This window comes from Notolepis coatsorum, assembly GCF_963971535.1.
Source record: "Notolepis coatsorum genome assembly, chromosome: 4".
NCBI lineage: Eukaryota > Metazoa > Chordata > Actinopteri > Aulopiformes > Paralepididae > Notolepis > Notolepis coatsorum.
This window is the reverse complement of record NC_140168.1, coordinates 90,868,722-90,891,255: the sequence shown is the minus strand read 5'-3', so window position 1 is coordinate 90,891,255 and position 22,534 is coordinate 90,868,722. Positions and strand designations below refer to the sequence as shown.

The 22,534-nt window shown below is 41.8% G+C and overlaps 1 protein-coding gene across 1 annotated transcript; it reads right to left on the bottom strand.

Moving 5' to 3' along the window:
• Positions 1-520: 520 nt before the first annotated feature.
• On the bottom strand, positions 521-13,326 carry LOC311226893 (cytochrome c iso-1/iso-2-like). Its single transcript, XM_084312351.1, has 3 exons — positions 13,163-13,326; positions 7,166-7,351; positions 521-3,278 (listed from the first exon to the last, which is right to left on the bottom strand). The coding sequence occupies exons 2-3, from the start codon at positions 7,332-7,334 to the stop codon at positions 3,133-3,135; spliced, it is 315 nt and encodes a 104-aa protein (XP_084168477.1). The 5' UTR covers positions 7,335-7,351; positions 13,163-13,326; the 3' UTR covers positions 521-3,132.
• Between the last annotated feature and the right edge of the window lie 9,208 nt (positions 13,327-22,534).

Here is a 22,534-nt window from a genome sequence, read left to right as displayed (position 1 = left end):
TCCCATACTCCAAATGGATCCAAACGGAATACATACTCATGTGCAAACGGAATATGACTGATATTTTGAGCTCCGAGCCTCGACATTTAGCCTTTATCCTATTTTCATACTAGCGCTCGTTTCCCTATGCTTTTTCTTTTGTTGTTGTTGCTCTTAGCTCTATTCTATTTAAATCTTTCAAACATTTTCTTATGTAGGCCTACCCCAGTTGCTACTGCATACATCAACTATTTCACCTGTTTTATTCTCCACCCATCAATCATCCATAGCAACACTACTATCACCGACATCCAAGAAGGGGGATACCTTGTGATTTCGGACTTTACAAATACATTTGATTTGATTTAAACAACCATGACACTCAGCAGATGAAAAAAGAATATTGCACAGAGGTCAGAATATCCACATAGGATGATAAAATGGCAATTCACACAGCTAAACAGTTCAGTGTGAAAAGCAATAAGCAACATTTAACATTTGAAAATACACTAAAGTATAAAACTGACCAATTGTTATTCAATTCAAACCTTTATTTATTCTCAAAAAGGACAACTGAGGTCACCCTCATTTTCAATGTCGTCGAGACATTTCAATGCATACATTTCTTACAATATTATAATAAATATAATAAATTGTAACCATTCAAACAACAGTGAAATTCCATCAATTGTGATAAAACAGGATAACACTTTACTTGTAAACACTTTACTTGAAAACGGCAGTCGACACAGAATGATTCAACATTAAAGGTTTTGCACACTGTATATTAAACCATGTTCCCCGCACCTATAATGTGCTTATGGCGCCTTTCCGTGTTGTGATCAATCTCACGCTCATCGTTACATCATGGAATACTGGTAGATGGAATGTAAATACAACGGCATGTCTCTAGTCTGATTTTTGAAACCCTAATTTACTCCACAGTGCAACACAGCGTAGATGTCAGGGAGATGCAGGCTTGTGTAGACAGGAGCTTGACCCCATTGACTTTGTGCAGGATGCTCGACCCCATTGACTTTGCATTGGCGTGTGGCTAACTAGCATACTAGCATGCACATGCTAGTATGAGGAACAGCATGGATTGTGCTGAGAAAGGACTACCGGTCAACATCATCACTGGTATGTATGAAATAGGGCTGGAGTTCCACAAATCAGAACCATCACTTTAAAGGTGCACTACAGTTTGGGGGGGGGGTTGTTTGCAGAGCCCGTGAAGGACATTTACTGTAATTCTTAGAATTGTTCTATCTTGTATTATCATAAGTGAAAACAATATAATTTCGAGGCACTGTGAACCAAATGTAAGCCCAGAGTACGCTTAACCTTCTGTGGTGTGGTAGTGAAAGGGTTAACCCTTTGTCGTGTGGCAGTGAAAGGGTTAACCCTTTGTTAGTGTGGTAGTGAAAGGGTTAACAAGATCACGGGCCCTGCCTTTGTGAAAGACAGCAGTGAAATAGGCACTTTTCAGGAAGCTTTGTAGCTTCAAACAGTGTTTACAGGGATCCAATTCTCATCTGACGACAGTTTGATTCTTCAGTTGTGAAAATATACCTTAGAAATTATTCACTTCTCCGTCTCTCATAAAACTACATAGTTCACCTTTAAGGTTAGGGTTAAGTTCCATCGTTCCCAACCGGCACACATAGAGCCCAAAGGGTGCTCGAGCACCTGCCCTTTTGTGCCTCATAGAAAAGTGCCCTTTTTATGCCAATTAAAAAATATATATAAAAATATTATTTATATTAAACAATACAAAATATACAGCACTTCTTGGAGTCTGTAGGGTAAGCACTTATTCCCTCCCCCCTGAACATTTATGGAGATGTATGGGCCTTTTAAGTCAGTGATAAAAGTGTCTTTCAAGGATAAGTGAGCTCCTGCACTGATATAGTTCAATATTCAATATTTGATCACCAAAACTCCCCAAAAAGCATAAAAAGGGGGCCCCCCGCCCCAAAAAGGGCCCCCAAAAACCGGGCTTGCACGCGCACAGGACCAGTGCCCTTTTCAGCCTTTGAGCACCTGCCCCTCTAAAGTCCTGTGCACGTCCCTGGTTCCCAATGAGGGACAACCCAAGGGAACAGATATCACTTCCTGACATCTTCTGTATCTCTCTTAGACACCACCCGTCACATGGCGGCTTACAGCCATGGGAGGCAGCCTCACACACAGGAAACAGCATTTTGGAAAACGCAGCACAAGTAGAAAAGTAAGTTTTAACAGATATAAAACAGAAGGTATACAAGTATAATGTTCTACACTACAGCAAACAGAGATTCTTTGGACATAATAACAGAGACGCTTTTTTGGAACCTTTATGCCTTTTGGTGCCAAATAGAAACGTATTTTTTTTTAAATAGGGTTATGTGTGGCACCAAAGCTTTGCCAAAATTGTTTCTATAGTCAATAGTAGCACCAAAGGCTTCCCCTGTGATTACTGCCTAAAAAAAATAGGACTGGGTATTGAAATTCAGAGTATCGAAAATAGCTGTGGTCTTGAATGACAGCCTACGTAGTTAATGCTATTGGTGTCAGTGAGCCAATAAGCACGTTTGTTCCTCTGTTTAACCACAATCCAAAATGTAACAAAGTCACACGCAACGCACATAACTCAGCAAAGTAAGGTATCAGGGGAAAAGGGTATAGTTTTGGTATCAGCTATTGAATCGTGGGTATCGGTACTGGCGCCGGTGTCAAAGATTTTTTTAAGTGATACCAGGCCCTACTAAAGAACTATATTTTTTAAATATCAAAAAGGCCCGTCTGTGCGGTAGGCATGGCGTGGACTTTCAGGCGTTTTGATCCCGCATGAGAGAGAACTGAACATTCCAATGGTGACGTCACACTGGTACTGACCAATGAGAGACACACAGCTCTAGAATTCCAAGATGGGACCAAAAAGAAAACGTTCCAAAACGTACACCTGAAAGAGGATAAAGTGTAAAAAGTATAAAACTTTGAGTACAAAATAATTATCAGAAACCTCTGTTTTGTGGCAAACGTGTAAAACCACATACACTATCTTGTTGTCAATACCTATGTGTGTGTGTGTGTGTGTGTGTGTGTGTGTGTGTGTGTGTGTGTGTGTGTGTGTGTGTGTGTGTATGTGTGTGTGTGCGTATGTGTTCCCCACTAAGAGGTAGCACTCTTCAAATAGGCTATAATGTCCACCCTCTCCTTCTTCTTCCTGAGCCCAGAGAAGATCATCTTGGTACCAGGGATGTATTTCTTAGGGTTATGAAGATACGTCATCAGAGTCTTCTCTTCCCACACTATACCTGCAACACACACACACACACACACACACACACACACACACACACACACACACACACACACACACACACACACACACACACACACACACACACACACACACACATCACAGAGTCCACCTTTAATACTGTTGTTGTATCATACTGTATCTGTGTTCAAGGTATAGGCCTGTCTAGTCTGCCTTGCTCTAAGGAATCTCGTCAATGTATTCCTGCTTGTCCCAACCTGCAGCTCGGACTGGGACACTTAAAGGCACAGATCTACCAAAGCACAAGACATGTTTTATGTGAAGGAACTAGTCTCAATGGAATTTAAATACATTTCCCAGCACTTATTTCTTCCCTTCTTCTGGGTATAACACAAACCCAAGAGTAAAAAACACCTTTATTTACATTTACATTTACATTTAGTCATTTAGCTGACGCTTTTATCCAAAGCGACTTACAAGTTCTGTGCGACAAGACAGCAATAAGGGTATAACTCTATCAGCTGAGTAACAATGTTCATCAAAGTGTTGCGTGTTACAGTGTAGGTTAGTTTATTAGGACAAGTGCATGACAGTAAGGTTAGTCAGGGTTAGATTTTTTTTTCTTTTTTTATATCATTTCAGATAATGGTTGAAGAAGTGAGTCTTTAGTCGACGGCGAAAGATTGGACGGGATTCGGCTGTCCTAACTGGGATGGGTAGTTCATTCCACCATTGTGGGGCAAGGACTGAGAATAGGCGGCTTCTCTTTGATGACCCTCCGGGAGCTTGGATAGGAGTAGATCTGAGGCGGCCAGAAGATGCAGAGCGTAGGGGTCTTGAGGGTGTGTAGTTAGAGACCATTGACCGGAGGTAGGCGGGAGCGGTTTATAAACTGGGCAGTGCATACATGTGTTCCTCCGGGATCCAAACACAGCTAAGTGATTCAATTATTGCTTGTGCCCCACTTGTGACATAACAAAGGGCAATAATTATGAGCAGCTTGTTTAGGTTTGCTGAACTGAGTACCTGTCATTTCCCCCCAGCGCCCAAATAACATTTCAGATTGCCAAACTAATACGGCAAGTCACCTTTACCATAATATGTCCCCCTTAAAATGGACTAGTGTGTATACCACTCGCCACATCCCTTCACACACACCCAATATATAGGCTGCTAACCACAATATGAAACAGGCCAACACAAATAAATTACCCAAACTATAAAACTTGAATACTTTCCTATCCTATGTACACAGTCCTTTCCACTAACTATATAGAGCAGTGGTTCTCAAACTACGGGTCGCGACCCAAATTGGGGTCACGGGTAGGTGACAGTGCATTGGAAAGTAAAAAAAATATAAAAAAAATTATATATATATACATTTTTTTTTGTTTATGTTCTGGCAACATATTTTGGCTAAATATGCCTCGTTTTATAAATGTGTATTGATAACATAGTGTTGTAATTAAATGTTCTAATAAATATGCATGATCAAGTTCAACAACGTGCGCTTTTATTTTGGTATTCCTTAATTCCATGTTGAAATTACGCGATACAAGTGTGGGGTCCCCAAAAAAAATATCCTAAATAAAATGGGGTCACGGTATGAAAAAGTTTGACAACCCCTGATATAGAGCATATCGCACGTCCCATCTTACCACAAATAACCAACCCGTCTTTTTTCTGGGCTTCAAAGCTTCAGTAGTCATCGGGCGAATAATCAAAGCTTAATTCTTCCTGTGTGCAGGTTTCAACGTGGTGGGTTTAAGAGCGTTATATGGAGTAGTTTTCTGAACTTTCTGGTGACAAAAGTCGCCTAAGAAGAACTGGTTTTCAAAATGAATGTTTGGATGTTATTTGGATGTCGGCAAGCGATACCGGAGTCTCATGGCAAGCACAGAGAGACTCAGAAGGAGCTTCTATCCCCAGGCCATCAGGATGCTCAATGAACAATGATTGAACAATGAACAATAACAGGCCATCAACACACCCACAGCACACACACACTCACTTTAAATAAACAACACACTGTAGCACCCACTTTACCACCACACTGTACACTTTTACACTTTACACTTTATATTTATATTGATAAGGGAATTGCACACGTCTTATTCCTATTGCACAAGCTAAGCTATACCTCACCATTCTTGTACCAGACGTACATATACTGTATATAGAGGTATACTGAAAAATCGTTGTTTACACTGTTTTTACTTGACTTGACTTTCTATTTTATACTTATTATACTATCTTATTATTATCTAGCACACTCTCAGGAGCAACAGAAGGAAGCATTTCATGCAAAGTATTCTGTATTTCTGTATGACAAATAATAAACTTGAAACTATTTCTATCATCTATTTCTTATGCTGATGTAGGCACATTTTTGGAGTGGTTTAAAAACCTAAAAGAAGCAGTCAAATTTAGATGTTGGCATCGATTGGCACGGCAGGGACTGAAGCTCTGAAGCATTGGGGTCAGCCCTACTGTATTGGATTACATTAGATTCACATGTATTGTCATTATACAGCACAAGCAGGGGTGTAGCTCCAGATTCTGGGCCCCATGAAAGAATGTATTTGTAGGCCCCCAGTGAATGCGAGCGCGCGTAAGCGCGCGAGCGGATTTTTTTTTGGCAATTTTTTTATTGATGAAAACGCATAATATGGTTTTTACCTATACATTCGGATCAGCAGTTCAGCACCTGCACTGTTGGTGGGTGAGCCTAGTAAAGGATGTCGCATTGCGTTCATCTTCAATGAATGGACCAATGCAATAGTCTACCAAAGCCCCCCCTCTCTCTATATATATCTCACACACACACACACACACACACACACACACACACACACACACACACACACTTCAGAAACAAACATAGTATCAATGAGAGCATCAATAATACACCTGAGTGATGTCTAGTATAAAAAAAAAGAAAAAAAAAAAAAAAAAAAAAAATTGGGCCCCCCCCCCCAGTGCTGGGCCCTTGGAATCATCCTAAGCTACCCCCCCCCCAGCTACGCCCCTGAGCACAAGCACAGTACAACGAAAAGAAGTTTGGCAAACAACCAGAGTACAAATGTAACAGTAAAGTTCAATAGCAATATATACAATGTGCAGGTGATTAAATTGGATATAAAATATATAAAGAGTACTACTGAGAATAGTGCTAATCAACCATGTATGTACAGAGTTGTAACATTAATATCTACAGTGATAAAGGTATAAAGACATGGTAGTAAGTAAGTCATACTGGCCAGCGGTATGATTAGTAAGAGTAGGAAGGGGTATGTACAGATATAGATATAGTATCTACAGGTATTTAGATAGGGATTATATACAGGTATATACAGACAGATGTGGATAAATATATATACTGTATAGTAAATATAAATAAAAATATATGTATACTATGTATATTATGAAGTATATCAGAGCTACATACCTTATGCATACTGCACCTTATGTGTATACTGTATACTTACTTCATCAGAGCATATATTTAGCATTTTTAGATTATATATATTAGATTAGATTTTTGTTTATTAGATTATATATATGGTAACTATATTTATTGTAGGGCAAATATAATTAGAGAGGGCATACATACCCTCATCTTGCACCTTGACCTTTATAGAGTTAATTATATTGTTATATTGTTTACACTGCCTATTTATTATTCTATTTTCATTTTTACTTCTCCACTGTACGATAATTTTATGACCTGTATCATATCTTCTACTACCTGTACCCCCCCCCCCCCCCATGCTGCTATGATGCCTGCATTTCCCCAAGGGGATCAATAAAGGAATATTTCATCTTATCTTATACTGTATACAGCATTATTGTACAGTGAAATCAGTAGGCAGGTATACATTTAGTATAGGCAACAGAGTTAGTACAGTATGGGTAACATACCCTTCTCGATGTTGGCCTGTGTGTAGGAGTAGCCAGGCGACTGGCCCGTCTTACGACCAAAAAGACCCCAGAGGTTGGGTCCCACCTTGTGCTTCCCTCCTTCGTCCACCGTGTGGCACTGTGAACACTTCTGGACAAACGCCTTCTTCCCTTTCTTGATGTCCCCCATGATGAGCTGGCAGCGGTCTGTCCGAAGGGGAGAGAAAGACAAGACGACGGAGAGAATATTGGTGAGACATTGATTACGGTGTACTCTCCAGATCAGAGAACCTCCACTCTTAAGGCCCTAGATGCTGTCTATTGAGCCCTTAGATTTATAATTTTTTTAATTATGAAATCTATGATACTCATCACTGCATTTTTTGTCAAACAGTGGGCTGGCCTCTTTCCACCAGAAGAGACCAGCATTTGTTTTTGTTTATTTTATTTATTTATTCTTAAACGTAAAAAACAAAATTAGCCTTTTTATTTTACGTCACTTATTGGCGTAAGAGTGTAAGAAGTCCTTCCTATGGCTGCTCGATTATGGCAAAAATCACAATTATTTTGATTGCTGTTGAAATCCTGACTACTGAATTTCTTTGACCTTTCTTCTCAAAACCAAAGGCTGCATTTCTGTCATCCTCTACATCTACAAGGTACCAAAGTTGCCAAAAAAAGTTACCAAAGACATTTCAAAATAACAAAATAACGCCATGGCTCCCTCCTCCCTCTCAACACATTGTTTATTTATTTTGACAAAATAAGCTTATCTAGGCTACAGGTCTCTCTTAAAATGAGATCTCGATCTCAATGTGACTTGCCTGATTAAATAAAGGTAATGTATATAAGATATGGCTGCCTGGGAGGTATATCAAATATGAAAGTGTACTGTCGTGGACATACGTACTCCTTGCCGTTTGTGCTGTCACACCAAGGACACAAGCAATCAATTAGCTTTAATGGAACAATTAGCCTAGCTGTGCTTTTTAGAGCCACCTAATGTACTGCCCAGTTTGTAAAGGTTTGTTTACACTTCGGTGTGTGGGGTAGCTAGGCAGGGAAGGAAATAATTAATTTAAAATGTGGTGTGTGTGTGCTACAACCACTACAAATTATGTGTTCAATACAAGGGAAGAACGAGGTGCTGGAAAATAAATAATATAAATTAGATTTCTTCACAAAACAATTAACAAAGCATGTTCCACAGATTCAAAGAGGTCGGATGAAATTGTCCCCTTAACACTTTGAGCGCCAGGCCCGACTATAGTCGGGTTAACTCGCCGAACGTTGAGCGCCAGGACCCCCGGAGTATAGTCGGGTTTTCATCGTTATTTCTTTTATTCGATATTTCCATTCATAAACATGCAGGCAGCTGTGTGTTATCACTGGGGATGGGTCTGAGATCGCAAAAGTCCAATACCGCCGCCTGCTGCCTTGCGGCCGCTATTGCACTCCATTTGAAACTATGTGGCTTGGTGTCTGGGCCGGCCTGCGTCTAACTAGCCGGGCAAGCGAAGCGCTTATAACACATGCATCGATGAGGGTCGCCCCCCCCCCCCCCCCCCGGATCATGTTCAGTGCTGGATTACGTTGGCAACACAATCGACATCAGATAATTGGAATATTCTTTTCGGGACAGATCCTGGTCAAGGTAAGGACTATATGGTATCAATATTGCGTTGATCCGATTATTCCTTCCCCGCGATCGGAGCGTGTGTCTGTAATGTACTGTGTAACGTATTCCATTGGTGACAATGTATTCCGTTGGTGACGATCGAAGCATAGGAACCCCCCCCCCCCACCCTTTCATGCATGCATGATGAAACATAATACCGATAAAATCTAGCGTTGATTTCAGATTGATTGTTGATCCAAGCGAGGAATGGCACGCTTCCTAGTGAAATGCACTGAAACGCTGTTTAGCTGCGTTTCCTGGGATTACACAGCATTACTCTAAAACTATACTCATCTGTTTTTTGCATCTTGACCGGAAGAAACTCAATGACAATCGACTAGGGGTGTAACGGTACACAAAAACCACGGTACGGTATGTACCTCGGTTTTGAAGTCAAGGTTCGGTACGGGTTTTGGGTACAGTGGGGGAAAGTTTGGCTTTCCATGTTCCACTCAGGGGTGATGTAGTGTGCAGTAACTAATTGTACTTGTACGGCTGTCAACGTATATTCTATATTGAAATTAATAATCGACTTGTAAAATGTTTTAAAAATAATAATAATTATATTAGATTGTGAAAAAAACAGCCCCCGGTGGGCGGTCGTTAGTGGTTAACATAGGCTACCGTTGTATTCGTTCGGTAAACTACACAGCCGTTCGGTACGGTACACACTGAAACGGTTCGGTACGTATACGTGTATCTTTACACCCCTACAATCGACTATATTATTAGATCCATAGCTATAATATATAATAGCTTTAGGCCTGCAAACACAGCCACGTATCCCCATGTTAAAAGGCGATGGCATTTCAACAGTAAGGTAAACAGCGACCCCTGGCGTTGAAAGTGTTAAAGAGGCTAAACAAATGAAGATACAAAAATACTTTGGCATGCACACACACACACACACACACACACACACACACACACACACGCACACCTCAGCTAAAGTTAAACTTTAATTAGAATTATTTTCATATAATACATCCCAACCCAAAGTTAAACTTTAACTAGAATTCTTCATATTTCATATAAGGTCTACATCCCAACCCAAAGTTAATCTTAGAATTATTCATATTTCATATAAGGTCTACATCCCAACCCAAAGTTAATCTTTAACAAGAATTCTTCATATTATCCCAGTTGGTCCTGCATTTGACAATCATCATGTCACTGCATTTAGTAGCCTACTGTACATGTGAAATGTGTGTAGTTAGTTACATGTAACAGCAGTCTGGAACTTAACCTTTTGACAAGGTTCTACAAGGCAGCTTTAGTGGTGGACACTAAAGCAGGGTAATTTTTTATAGGGTGTCATTTGGACTTCATAACTTGGGTTTATTAAGTTTAAGTATATTTACCTATATTTTAATGTTCTATTATATGAAGGACTTATCTAATTAGCTGAAAACACATTGGTCAAGCTCAGGCACCTAACTTGTATTATATTTAGATATATTAACAACATGTGTCACAAGGGATATGTCCACCCTGTTAAGGACATAGACATAACTGTTTAATTGTGATTTCAGTGCATGATTGGAAAAAATGAAAATTTTATCCACTTTTTCTCCTCATTTTTCTCCCATCCCAATTTAGCCGTGCCAATTCTCCCCTCCCCTGTCTTGATCGTTGCTCGCATGTGCCCCCCACTGGCCGGTTGTAGGGAGGATAGAAGCCCATCACATGTTCCCTCCGATACATGTGGAGGCAGCCAGTCACATCTTTTCACCTGCCAGCGCGGACTCTCATTGGCGAGGAGTAACGTGTAGGAGGCTCACACTGTCCCCGCCATTTTCCTGTCTTTTGCTGTGCAGGCGCCCCAACCGACCTGTAGGAGTCGCTGTTCACAACAATCAGATTACCACCCATCGACTTCCCGCCAATTGAGTCAGTATGACGGCCGGTCCAAGCTGGAGGCAACGCTGACAGCCGGATTCGATACCGGTGTCTCTTGCGTTGGTGACGAGCGCAATGTCCGCTGTGCCACCCAGCCGCCTAGTGCATGATTGCTATTCAAATTATTAGTGTATAGGAAATAATTGTATGTCCCTCACGTTAGTCAGATATTTATTTTACAATACAATTATTTTAAACAGCATATATTGAGAAAAACAACTGCACATTATGAGAACGGGACAACAAATTACAAAACATTAATGTGATTTAATGAATTTGATTCATTCTAACATGAATAAACTTGGTTTATGATGGACTAAGGAAGAACTGGAACACAAAAAGGAAAATAACTTGTGTGTGTCCGCGCACTTGTTTGTGTTTGTGTTAGGGATGTCCGATATTATCGGCCGATCTCGGCATTAATGTGATATCGGGGCGGTTAGGTGGCGTAGCGGAGATTGCGTTCGTCACCAACCCCAGAGCTGTGAGCTGGATTCGCCTGTTCGAATCCAGCTCACAGCTCCGGGGTTGTCACCAGCTTGGCTGGCCGTTCAGTGCGTTCACAATACAATTGGCTGTATTAGAGGGTGGGAGAAGCTGGCGGGGTGGGTCCGGGTCGTTGTAAACAGCGACTCCTACAGTTCGGTCGGGGCGCCTGCTAAGCGCGGATAGGACCTGAGTGGGATGGTGTGATCCTTCCACACGCTGTCGCTACACCCTCTCAGGGAGGATCCGGCTGTCAGGTGAAAAGAAGCGGTTGATTGGCTGGACGACGTGTGTCGGAGGAAGCACGTGGTAGCCTCCACTCTCCCAGATGATCTGACTGTGGGGGGTAAGTGCGCAGCGACCAGGAAGGGGATTGGGAATTGGCATATGACTAACATTGGGATGGGAGAAAAATCGGAGGAAAAATGGAGGGCAAAAAAAAAAGATCAATAAAAATGTGATATCGGAAAAAAGCCGGAGGCAATGCTGACACCTGGATTCGAGACCGGAATCTCTCGCATTGGTGACGAGCGCAATCTCCGCTGCGCCACCCAGCCGCTAGGTAAGGATGATTTGACGTCAATTTTTGCTTGATCCTGCAATGCTTTTATGCCGATCGGGCTGATAAGCGTTTTTAGTGTTCAATACGAATGCCGTTACTGACAATCAAATAATCAGAAACGACCCCCCCCCCTTTCATTCATTCATGATGGAACATAATACCTATGATATAGATTTGATTTCGGAATAATAGCGGGTCCAGGCAAGAAATGGAAAATGTCTATAGTGGAATTGACGTATACGGCTATAACTCAGCATTTTGGGAATTACCCTAGACCGCTCTAAAACCATACTTATATTCACCACGGTATAACACAGGAACGTATGGATGGAAAATTTTATTCTTTTTCACATATTGAACGATAGATAGGTGATGTCAAATGGCCCTGGGCCATAGTATTGTATCCATAGCTATAATATAGAATAATAGCTCTACAAACAAGGTGATCCACTCCTATCTTTTAGAGCGTGGCAGTGCTAGAGCAGGGCCCCGGCTAATCCCCGGCGGTCAATGAGTTAAGGTCAACCGGGTGTACAGTGATGCCGGGGACGAACATAAAGCCTTGTTTTTTTTTGTTGTTGTTTTTTTTACAATCTTTTTTTTATTATTATAGAAACAGCATTTGATTAAATAGAGTTTGACCAGTAAAATGTAATAATCATGATATATTTAGAAATGTAGCCTATATGTTTTTTTTTATTAGTTATTCTTTAGATTGAAGTTGAATGAACAGCACTGGGGACATGGCATAATACCATAATTCTCCATAATACCTCTTAAAGCTTTTAAAATGTATAAAACAGCAACTTAGAAGCAAGAAGCCCATATCATTGTTCATGATAAATAACAATTGAATATACATGGAAAAACCAAATGGAATTAGTATTTGTCCAAATCTAGAAAAAGAAATGTAGGCCTACTGTTGTACTATTGTAATTAAGGCATCGTATACAAATGTTTTACCCAGCAGTAGTTTACTTAACTTTAGTTCACGCCCATCCCATCCCATCCCAGGTAGAGTAAAGGAATCCACTCAAGGTTGACAGATATTATTTTGGTAGGCTGAATTAATCGGTAGATGACATTATACACTTCCGGATTGTTTCACCATCATTTACAGTAGTCACATTTTTGTTATTTTGTGGTATTGTTATTTATGTTAGATCAACGTTAACGTAGACATATTTTCAAGACACAAACGTTTGCCAACGAGCGACCACAAAGGAAAACTAAAGACAGACAGGCTATTAATCATACGATGTTTACTTGATTTGACTTGTTTACTTGACTAGAAAAGTATGTCTCGACTATGGAGGTGTGTCAGTGATTCAGTGTGCACAACAACACAGGAACGCAAAAACGTTAACATAAAAACAAACAAACGCTAACTTACCCGACCACGAACACTATAGTGCAGGATTGTTCAGGTTAGTAATCGCACGGTTGTCGAGTCTCAACTGACTTCGATCACAAAATAAAATATGTTGATAATAATTAGTGTTGTCCTGGTTACGTCACATGGAAACTGCTTCTGGGTTGGACGGAGGAAACGTAAAAGAAAAGGCTCTCGAATTTCAAGGGATACACCCAGAGTGAGTCTATTGTGTGCCGATTACGCGTCGTGTTATAGGCAATGCCAGGTATGTTGGCCACACCCATGCACCTATAGTGGTCACACCAGTTTACAGTTGTACCTAATAGAACTATAGAAGCAAACTATAGGCGTTCCATATGAAAAGTTTAAAACCGTGGTGAAGTGTATTATGCAGTCAAGTAGATTTGGGATCAAACAGTAGATGATGTATTCCATATCCAACAAGATTTTTCTCGTCCTTGCCTTGCAGGCATTCATTTTTACAAGTGATAATATGTTGGTGTGTGTGCGTGTGTCTGTGTGTGTATAGACACATACATGAACAACATCCTCCCTGGTCACTCAGTAGCTGGTGTGTGGATGTGCGTGTTCATGTGGGGAATGCATGCTCTTCCCGGTATGGTTGTTGTCATGGAAATTAGGGACTGTAACCTTCACAGCGTCATGGGCGCTGCTCACGGTCAAGCCCTGAAGGTCCAGTAGAACTCGCCTGTCTAGATCCTCTTTCCTTGGGCTCCTACCCTCTGGACACCTCAGTCCACACCCAGTCCCCCCCCCCCCCATCCCCTGTAACTTGGTCAACTGCAGGGGCGGTTATAACATCAGACCTTTAGGGGGGCAGAGCAGTAGCATAATTTCACTAAATGCCATGGTCAGGCAAGGGAGGGTGCAGGGGCGGGGGGGGGGGGGGTAAAGGGGGGGTCCCCCACTTGGTGGATTTTTTCCCTGTCCAATCAGTTGTGCAATAGTCAATTTTGGTGAGTTGTTTGTTTCTATATAATTCACTTAGGTAACATTAATGAACAACTACAGTATTAACACTTTGAGTGCCAACGAGATTTCTCGTTAGTTCATGCCAACCGTTGAGTGCCAGAGAGACGAGAGATCTTGTTTTTGATCATTATTTTTTTTATTATCGATTTCCATTCATTTTTCATCACGTTACCAGTGGGGATCTGTCTGAACTCGAACAGGGAAAATACCGCCCCCTATCGTCTCTCCGGATGGAAGTCACAGCCATGAGCGGTCGCAAATTCCTGAGCTCCCGGAGCCCTCGTCAATACAGCAAGCAAAAGAGATTTTGCGCACATTTTCTCCTCGTTATGTTTTGGATAACGGATTCGTACCTCTACTCAACGATGAAGCACAACCAGACAGAAGAGGAGAGAAGAGCAAAAATAGAAAAGGAGGTCCACAGCGACTTCTATTTCCAAAACGGCACGGAGCATAAGCACCTGGCCGTGGGGACAGCGACGTTCACGCAACATTAACGGCTAATCCTGAAAGAAAGAACAGACCCCCGAATGGCAGAATGGACAGAAATACTTTTTTGTCCCTTATCCTGCTACTCTCGGGAGACGTGCAGCTAAACCCCGGACCCAGCCACGTCAGGACCCCCGTCAGGACCCCCGTCAGGACGCGAACCCAGACGCGACGACTGGGACTGGCACTACAGGATGTATGACTTTCGAGATGGAGGTAAGGATAGAAACAGGGCGGTAGTTGCCTCGGTCTAATTTACTGCCTTTTTTGTGCAGGGGTGTTACTCTCGCAATTTTGAAGTCCTGTTTTATGGAGAGGTTTATTATGTGTGTGATGACTGGGGTGATCACTCTCTTTTACAGTACCCCCCACCCCCCACCTACCCAACCTCCTCCAATGTACAGTTTCTACGTCAAATGTATATACTTCTTTTCTGGACTCTTTTCGTATCACAAACAGTACTGTATTTGCAAATCTGGTATGTCATAAATGTATAGATGTAGCAGTACTGTCTATCTGTATGTCATATATGTTACGATGAATTGAAAATGGGGGACCCTGAAAGACGAAAGTCTTTCTCTGGTCAGCATCCCCTTAACAATTGTATGTATTGAGCTGTACTGTACTGTACCCATTCTGCAATCTGTTAATAAAGTTTTCAATCAATCAATCAATCAACTGCACCCCTTTGGATTGGATTGAATGAAATGCATGGAGAAAAAAAGGTCCTGCTTCCACATTTTACTTGTCAGACAAGTAAGCGGAGACGATCCAAGTAATCGCCCACCACCAGAACAGTGGAAAATGTGTGTTTCCAGTACCCAGCGTTGGATCAATAAACGTGATTGATATTTGGAATGGCGATCAGGAATTTGAATAATCTTTTTGGAGAACATCTGATCTGAGGTAAGGAATCTATTTGACCAGTCTTGGGATAATCAAAGCTATTTTCACCTATATATCAGCGTGTGTCCATATGTGTGTATGTGTGTGTCTGTGTGTGTGTGCGATCAGGAAATAATAGATTTTTCAGCCCGCTTCTATAGCGTGCATAAGTACAAATATACTATCGATAATCTAGCGTTTATTTGAAAACGATTCATAAATAGGCCGAAAAATTACAACGTGTTTTGTGTATTCCAGTAAAGGGCGATTATCACAGAATCTTCTGAAATTTTCTGAAACGTTCAAGAAACAAGCGTTTTTCAAAATGGTATAAAACGGAAATGAACCGATTAAAAAACAATCCGTTTCGACAATGTTGACTGCAAACAAGTCATTGATAAGCGACGGCCATATTAGACACATAGCCATAATTTAAGATATAGTTTATGCGTTCGCAAATATCAGAGCTCTGTCATTGAAGTGGGTGGTGGCACGCAACAGGGTTCCGGGGCACCGGACCCGTGGCACTCAAAGTGTTAAGGAGACAACTACAGTATGTAAGTAGTAAACCTATTATTATAATTTTTTTATTCCAGTCGATCATAATGATCATGATCATATTACGTAGCGCTCACTGCGTTCGAGAGAGAGAAAGGGAGAGAAAGAGAGGGAGAGATGGAGAGGGAGAGAGAGACTCACATTTTCGTGACATTACACACACTTCTGCAGTCTCACTCTCTCTCCCTCTCTCTCCCTCCCTCTCCTCGCTAGTTCTCTCCCGGTTTGAGGAAGTGTCGGGTTAGACACTATGCCTACGTCCCCGTCCCGACACAGACGCAGTCAAGTTTGTGTATGTGTGTGTCCCCGACAAAGGAGAGAGATGGCGCACACACATTACACACACTTCTGCAGTCCCTCCCACAGTCCCTCTCTCTCTTTTTCTATCTCTCTCTCTCTCCCTCTCGCTCGTTCTCTGCCTGTGAAAACCTGTTTGAGGAAGTGTCGGATTACACTGCACTACAACCATATGAGGGGCGTTACTGCAGATCAATGCTATGTCGACATCACAGAAACCGTCAAATCAGAACAGTTTAGTTGAGTGAGGGAAGCTCTTGTGAACTTGAGACTATACTGATGAGTCAATATGGTAATTAGAGACACAGACCCATTGATACTAACCTGTATTACTATAAAACCATGCTAAACACAGAAAAAAGGCATTTATAATGCATGTCCCCTTTAAATCAACTTTCCAGCCCCCTGTCAACTGTCAAATGATGTCAACTGTCAACCTGAATTAACATTCAGTATTCAATATGGTCTGATATTAACATTCAGTATTCAATATTGTCTGATTCAATATTAACCTTCAGTATTCAAATAGAACAGCTAGCTAGCCGTTGTGGACACTCACCTTTCCACAGCAAAACGGTAGGCTGGTTTCATGTGTTGTATGTGTTGTATTATGACATCATACTGTGACATCACAAATGTTCTAGAATGTTCTATTATGACATTATACTGTGACATCACAACGGAACATGTTTGAGTTCTATAAATAATATGTATGGTAAGGCTGTCCCCGAAGCCTGTTTTTGGGATTCAAACTTCGTCAGGGTTCTTCGAACGGACGTTCAAACCTTCGTTTTTAATAAAAAAAAAATAATAATAATAATAATAATTGTATAAATTCTTTTTTCTTTTCTTTTTTATATCCTCAAACTAAATCCTCAATTTGAATAAAGTGATACAAACTTCGTCAGGGTTTTTCGAACGGATGTTCGAACCTTCGTTTTTAATTAAAATGTTTAATTCTAATTTTTTTCTTTTTTTTATATCTTCAAACTAAATCCTCAATTTGAATAAAGTGATACAAACTTCGTCAGGGTTTTTCGAACGGATGTTCGAACCTTCGTTTTTAATTAAAATGTTTAATTTTAATTTTTTTCTTTTTTTTATATCTTCAAACTAAATCCTCAATTTGAATAAAGTGATTAATCTGATTAACACTTTGACTGCCGGGAGCCGTCTTTAGACGTCTTTGCTGGCGATGCTAAAGTTGCCGGGGGACGCTGTACAGCGTCCTTATATCAATATTTCAAAAATCTGCGATCGGATCCATAATCTGCCTCCGCTGGCCTGAGAACCACCAGCAGGACCCACTGAGCTCTCTGGCGGTTCAGGAGCGCCATCTGGTGGCCGATCGCGCAACTGCTTAACAGGAAGCGCAGTAGAGGTTTTGCTGGTCGGCCCTATTGCTTCCGGGCACTCGGTATTGGTTCCGGCATTCTAGCTCGTCACTCTACATAGCGATCGATTGCCAATAACTCGATAAACAACATGATTTGGACGTATATACCATTATACAAGCTGGAGATGGACCGGGTAATAATATATCCCATAATGATAAAATTTCTACTCGACGATGATCGCCCAACGGCGCGCGGAGACTGGGGTGAGTTTCAGCGTGTAACGTTACCATCTTCGATACTAACTGCTTTTATCAACATTTGACCCACATTAGATGATTGGTATAACGCTGCCCACGGAATTATAAACGCCCCCTCGCCCATCCGGTCAACATCAGATGACGTGTAGTAACTTCTAGAAGTACGTCTAGTTGGAATTTTTTATATCGCGCTGATTGCCATCAAACTGTATTTCATCATCAATATAATGCATTTGGGGCTATATATCACGTTCTGGAGAAAGTTGCAGAAAGAGATGAAAACATACTTATACATTAGACCATACTTTACTATGAATATGTGAATGAAAAAGTTTAACGTTGCTACACAATGAACAATACATATAGGACTTTGAATGGGCCCTAATAATGGCAATGTAGCAATAGAATTAAAAAAGTTATAGCCCTGCAAAGAAGGGGACTTTCTCCATAGACAAATAGCGCTGGCAATCTATGGTATATCATTAATTTAACCCAAGGCAACCAAAGTGTTAAATTAGTCTTTTTTCTTTTATTATTTTGTTAGTGATGTAATCAAAAATAAAACCGATAATATACGATAGGTAAACACTCTGATTAACCAAAACACTTAAAAGACTGGATGAATTATTATAATAATATGTGGTTGGCACTTCTTTATCGTTGCTATTGTAGATAACTGTGGCAATTCTAGAGTTAATACATGTAACAAAATTTATTCATTGATAACCCAAAAAAAAACTATCTACTTGAGGAGAGAATGTGTATATCTGTGTTTTAACTTTGTGTACACACTTACCGCCCATAATGGGAGTAGGTATGCGTTACTCATAAATTGTTTCTGCTTGGGGAGAAGTCTTGGTTTTGGGGAGAGTAATAATAATAATAATAATAATAACTTCGTTATCCACCCTGCTCTACTTCTAGAAACAAAACAGTGAACAAAATGTGTATTTTAGCAGTTTTAGGGGCTACAGGCGTGTAGTTCACCAGTTTGATAAGAATCTATTATTTGGGAAACAGAAAATACTCTGTTACACTATTTGTATTACACAGATGTATGTTTATTTTGCAGCAATTCTTTGTCGTTGCCACCATCTTTAGTGTTACAGCCCCTCACACTTCTCTGCTGGCTGTGGCACCAGGGGAGTTGAACAGTTCTGGCTCTGCTAGTTTCTTTTCTATCTTTTGGCGCTTTTTTGGTGGACATGTGTCCTCCACCCTCCTCTCAGCCCTTGCAACCTCCTTTGACAAGCTCTGTCCCCTCGTTGAGAAACCTGCCCGCCGTTCCCCACCCAGTCCATGGCTGACGGATGCAGTGAGAGAACAAAGACAGGTCCTGAGAGCGGCTGAGAGGAAGTATAGAAAATCACGCCTCACTGCTGACATCGACACATATCACAACCTCTTGTTAACATTCTCCAAAACCATTACTAATGCCAAAGCTTCTTTCTTTCACCATAGGATCGAGGCCTCTGCCAAGAATCTTCGCAAACTGCATGCTACCATGTCCTCCCTCCTCACTCCCCCCCCACCCCCTCCTCCCTCATCTTTTTCTGCCGAAGACTTTGCGATCTTCTTTGAGGAAAAAGTGGAGAACATCCGCAGCTCCTTCTCCCAACCCCCACCCATTCCAAACGCTGAATCGAGAACCATCCTTCACTCTGTCATCTTTCTCTCCCATTACAGAAGCCGAGACCCTGACACTGGTAACGTCGAACCGTCCGACTACATGCCAGCTGGACCGGCTACCCTCCCCACTCCTCCAGACCATAGCACCGGACATCCTCCCATTCCTAACTGCAACCATCAACTCCTCACTCAACTCGGGGGTGGTCCCCACCTCCCTAAAACAAGCCAGAGTCACGCCCCTCATAAAAAAACCAACCCTGAACCCCACCGTCATAGCCAACTATCGTCCTGTCTCTCTTCTCTCCTTTCTTTCTAAAACACTTGAACGTGCTGTATCCAACCAACTTACTGCTTATCTCTTACAGAATGACCTCCTAGACCCCAATCAGTCTGGCTTCCGGACTGGCCACTCCACAGAAACGGCCCTCATTGCGGTCACAGAGGCACTTCACTTAGCAAAAGCGAAAGGCCTCTCCTCTGTCCTGATTCTCCTAGATCTATCTGCAGCCTTCGACACAGTCAACCATCAGATCCTCCTCGCGGCCCTCGCAGGAATGGGAGTGGCTGGATCTGCGCTGACATGGCTGACATCATACCTCAACGACCGCTCCTACCAAGTGTCATGGAGAGGGACTCTGTCGGCCACCCGCCCCCTCCGGACGGGTGTCCCCCAGGGCTCGGTCCTAGGACCCCTTCTCTTCTCCCTCTACACTAAATCACTGGGTAACATTATCATGTCTCATGGCTTCTCATATCATTGTTATGCCGATGATACTCAACTCTTCCTCTCCTTCCCTCCCTCAGATATCCACGTCTCTGAGCGGATCTCGGCCTGTCTGTCCGACATCTCCGCCTGGATGACGACCAACCACCTCAAACTGAACCTAAGCAAAACAGAATTGCTCCACCTGCCGGCCAAATCCTCCCCCCTGACCGACCTCTCCATCACAGTCGAGAATGCAGCTGTGACCGCGTCCCCGACCGCCAAGAACCTTGGTGTTGTCCTCGACGACCAGTTGAACTTCTCTGCTCACATCGCAGCGACAACCAGAACCTGCAGATTCCTCCTGAGCAACGTCAGAAGGATACGCCCCTTCCTGACAAAAGAAGCCACCCAACTCCTCATCCAATCAACAGTCATCTCCCGCCTCGACTACTGCAACGCACTGCTAGTTGGCCTCCCGGCCACTGCCACCAAGCCTCTTCAACTCATTCAAAACGCAGCGGCCCGCCTGATATCAAACCTACCGAAGTCGGCCCATGTCACCCCACTTCTTAGGGACCTGCACTGGCTCCCCATTGCTGCACGTATCCGCTTCAAGGCCCTCGACCTAGCATACCGTGCAGCAAAGGGAACCGCTCCCGCCTACCTCCGGTCAATGGTCTCTAACTACACACCCTCAAGACCCCTACGCTCTGCATCTTCTGGCCGCCTCAGACCTACTCCTATCCAAGCTCCCGGAGGGTCATCAAAGAGAAGCCGCCTATTCTCAGTCCTTACCCCACAATGGTGGAATGAACTACCCATCCCAGTTAGGACAGCCGAATCCCGTCCAATCTTTCGCCGTCGACTAAAGACTCACTTCTTCAACCATTATCTGAAATGATTTAAAAAAAAAAAAAAAAAAAAAAAAAAAAAAAATCTAACCCTGACTAACCTTACTGTCATGCACTTGTCCTAATAAACTAACCTACACTGTAACACGCAACACTTGATGAACATTGTTACTCAGCTGATAGAGTTGTACCCTTCTTGCTGTCTTGTCGTACAGAACTTGTAAGTCGCTTTGGATAAAAGCGTCAGCTAAATGACTAAATGTAAATGTAAATGTGTCATGTGCACCGTGACTCGTGACTCTCAATTTGGTCAGTATTGTCATTTGGACAAGCAAAGCCATTACTTTAAGTTGCAGGCAAGAAAGACAAGTCTGCCCACTGTCTCTGGGTTTAAAAAAGAAAATAAAAAATCCGATATTTTATTTTTCTATATCTTTTTTCCCGATATCGATTATAAAAATATATTGCGATAATGATCGTTGTCGTTATATCGCCCAGCCCTAACCACTTGAATGTGTAAACACCATGTCTCATGCCTCACCATAGTGTGAACAATATGTATATATATATACCATCTTAATCTTATATATATTGTTTTCAAAGGAATTCTTTTTGGTCTCATGAGTGTTTTACAAAGGTGTGAGAGAGAGAGAGAGAGAGAGAGAGAGAGAGAGAGAGAGAGAGAGAGAGAGAGAGAGAGAGAGAGAGAGAGAGAGAGAGAGAGAGAGAGAGAGAGAGAGAGAGAAAGGGAGAGAGACAAACAGACACGATATAGACAGACAAATGATCAACCATATATCCTTTGCTATTTTTTTTTTTGTATTTTATTTTTTTATTATTTTTTAAACAAACATATAAACAAACATGACAACACACGATAAGATATACAAGCATTAATTGTCAGGGCACATCCAATGAGATCACATTTTAGTTAGTTGTCTTATATAAGATATACCCCTAATACCTGTTATCTAAAAAACCTACACACATATGCTCAGCTCGAACCCCCCCCTCCCGGACCCCACCTTGAGAAGTACCTCCACTATCCCTCGCACCTAACCAGACACTACCATTATAAGCTAGCTTTTATTCTCTCCACCACTTCTAACCACATTGACATTTTGGATTCATTGAGACCCAGAATTCTTGCTGTAGATATTTCATGGTAAATTACATCGAGATATGTAAGAAACCAAACTTTACGGCACATTTTTTCCGGTTGAAACCAGCGTGATGCGATCAGCTTTTTGGCTACTGTGATACCCGATAAAACCAATCTCTTTAGCTGTGGATTCACTGCAAACTCAAAAACATCATTCAATAGTAATACCGAGGGGTGTACAGGTATATTCCAAGATACGAGTTTTGATATTTGTTGGGTCACATCT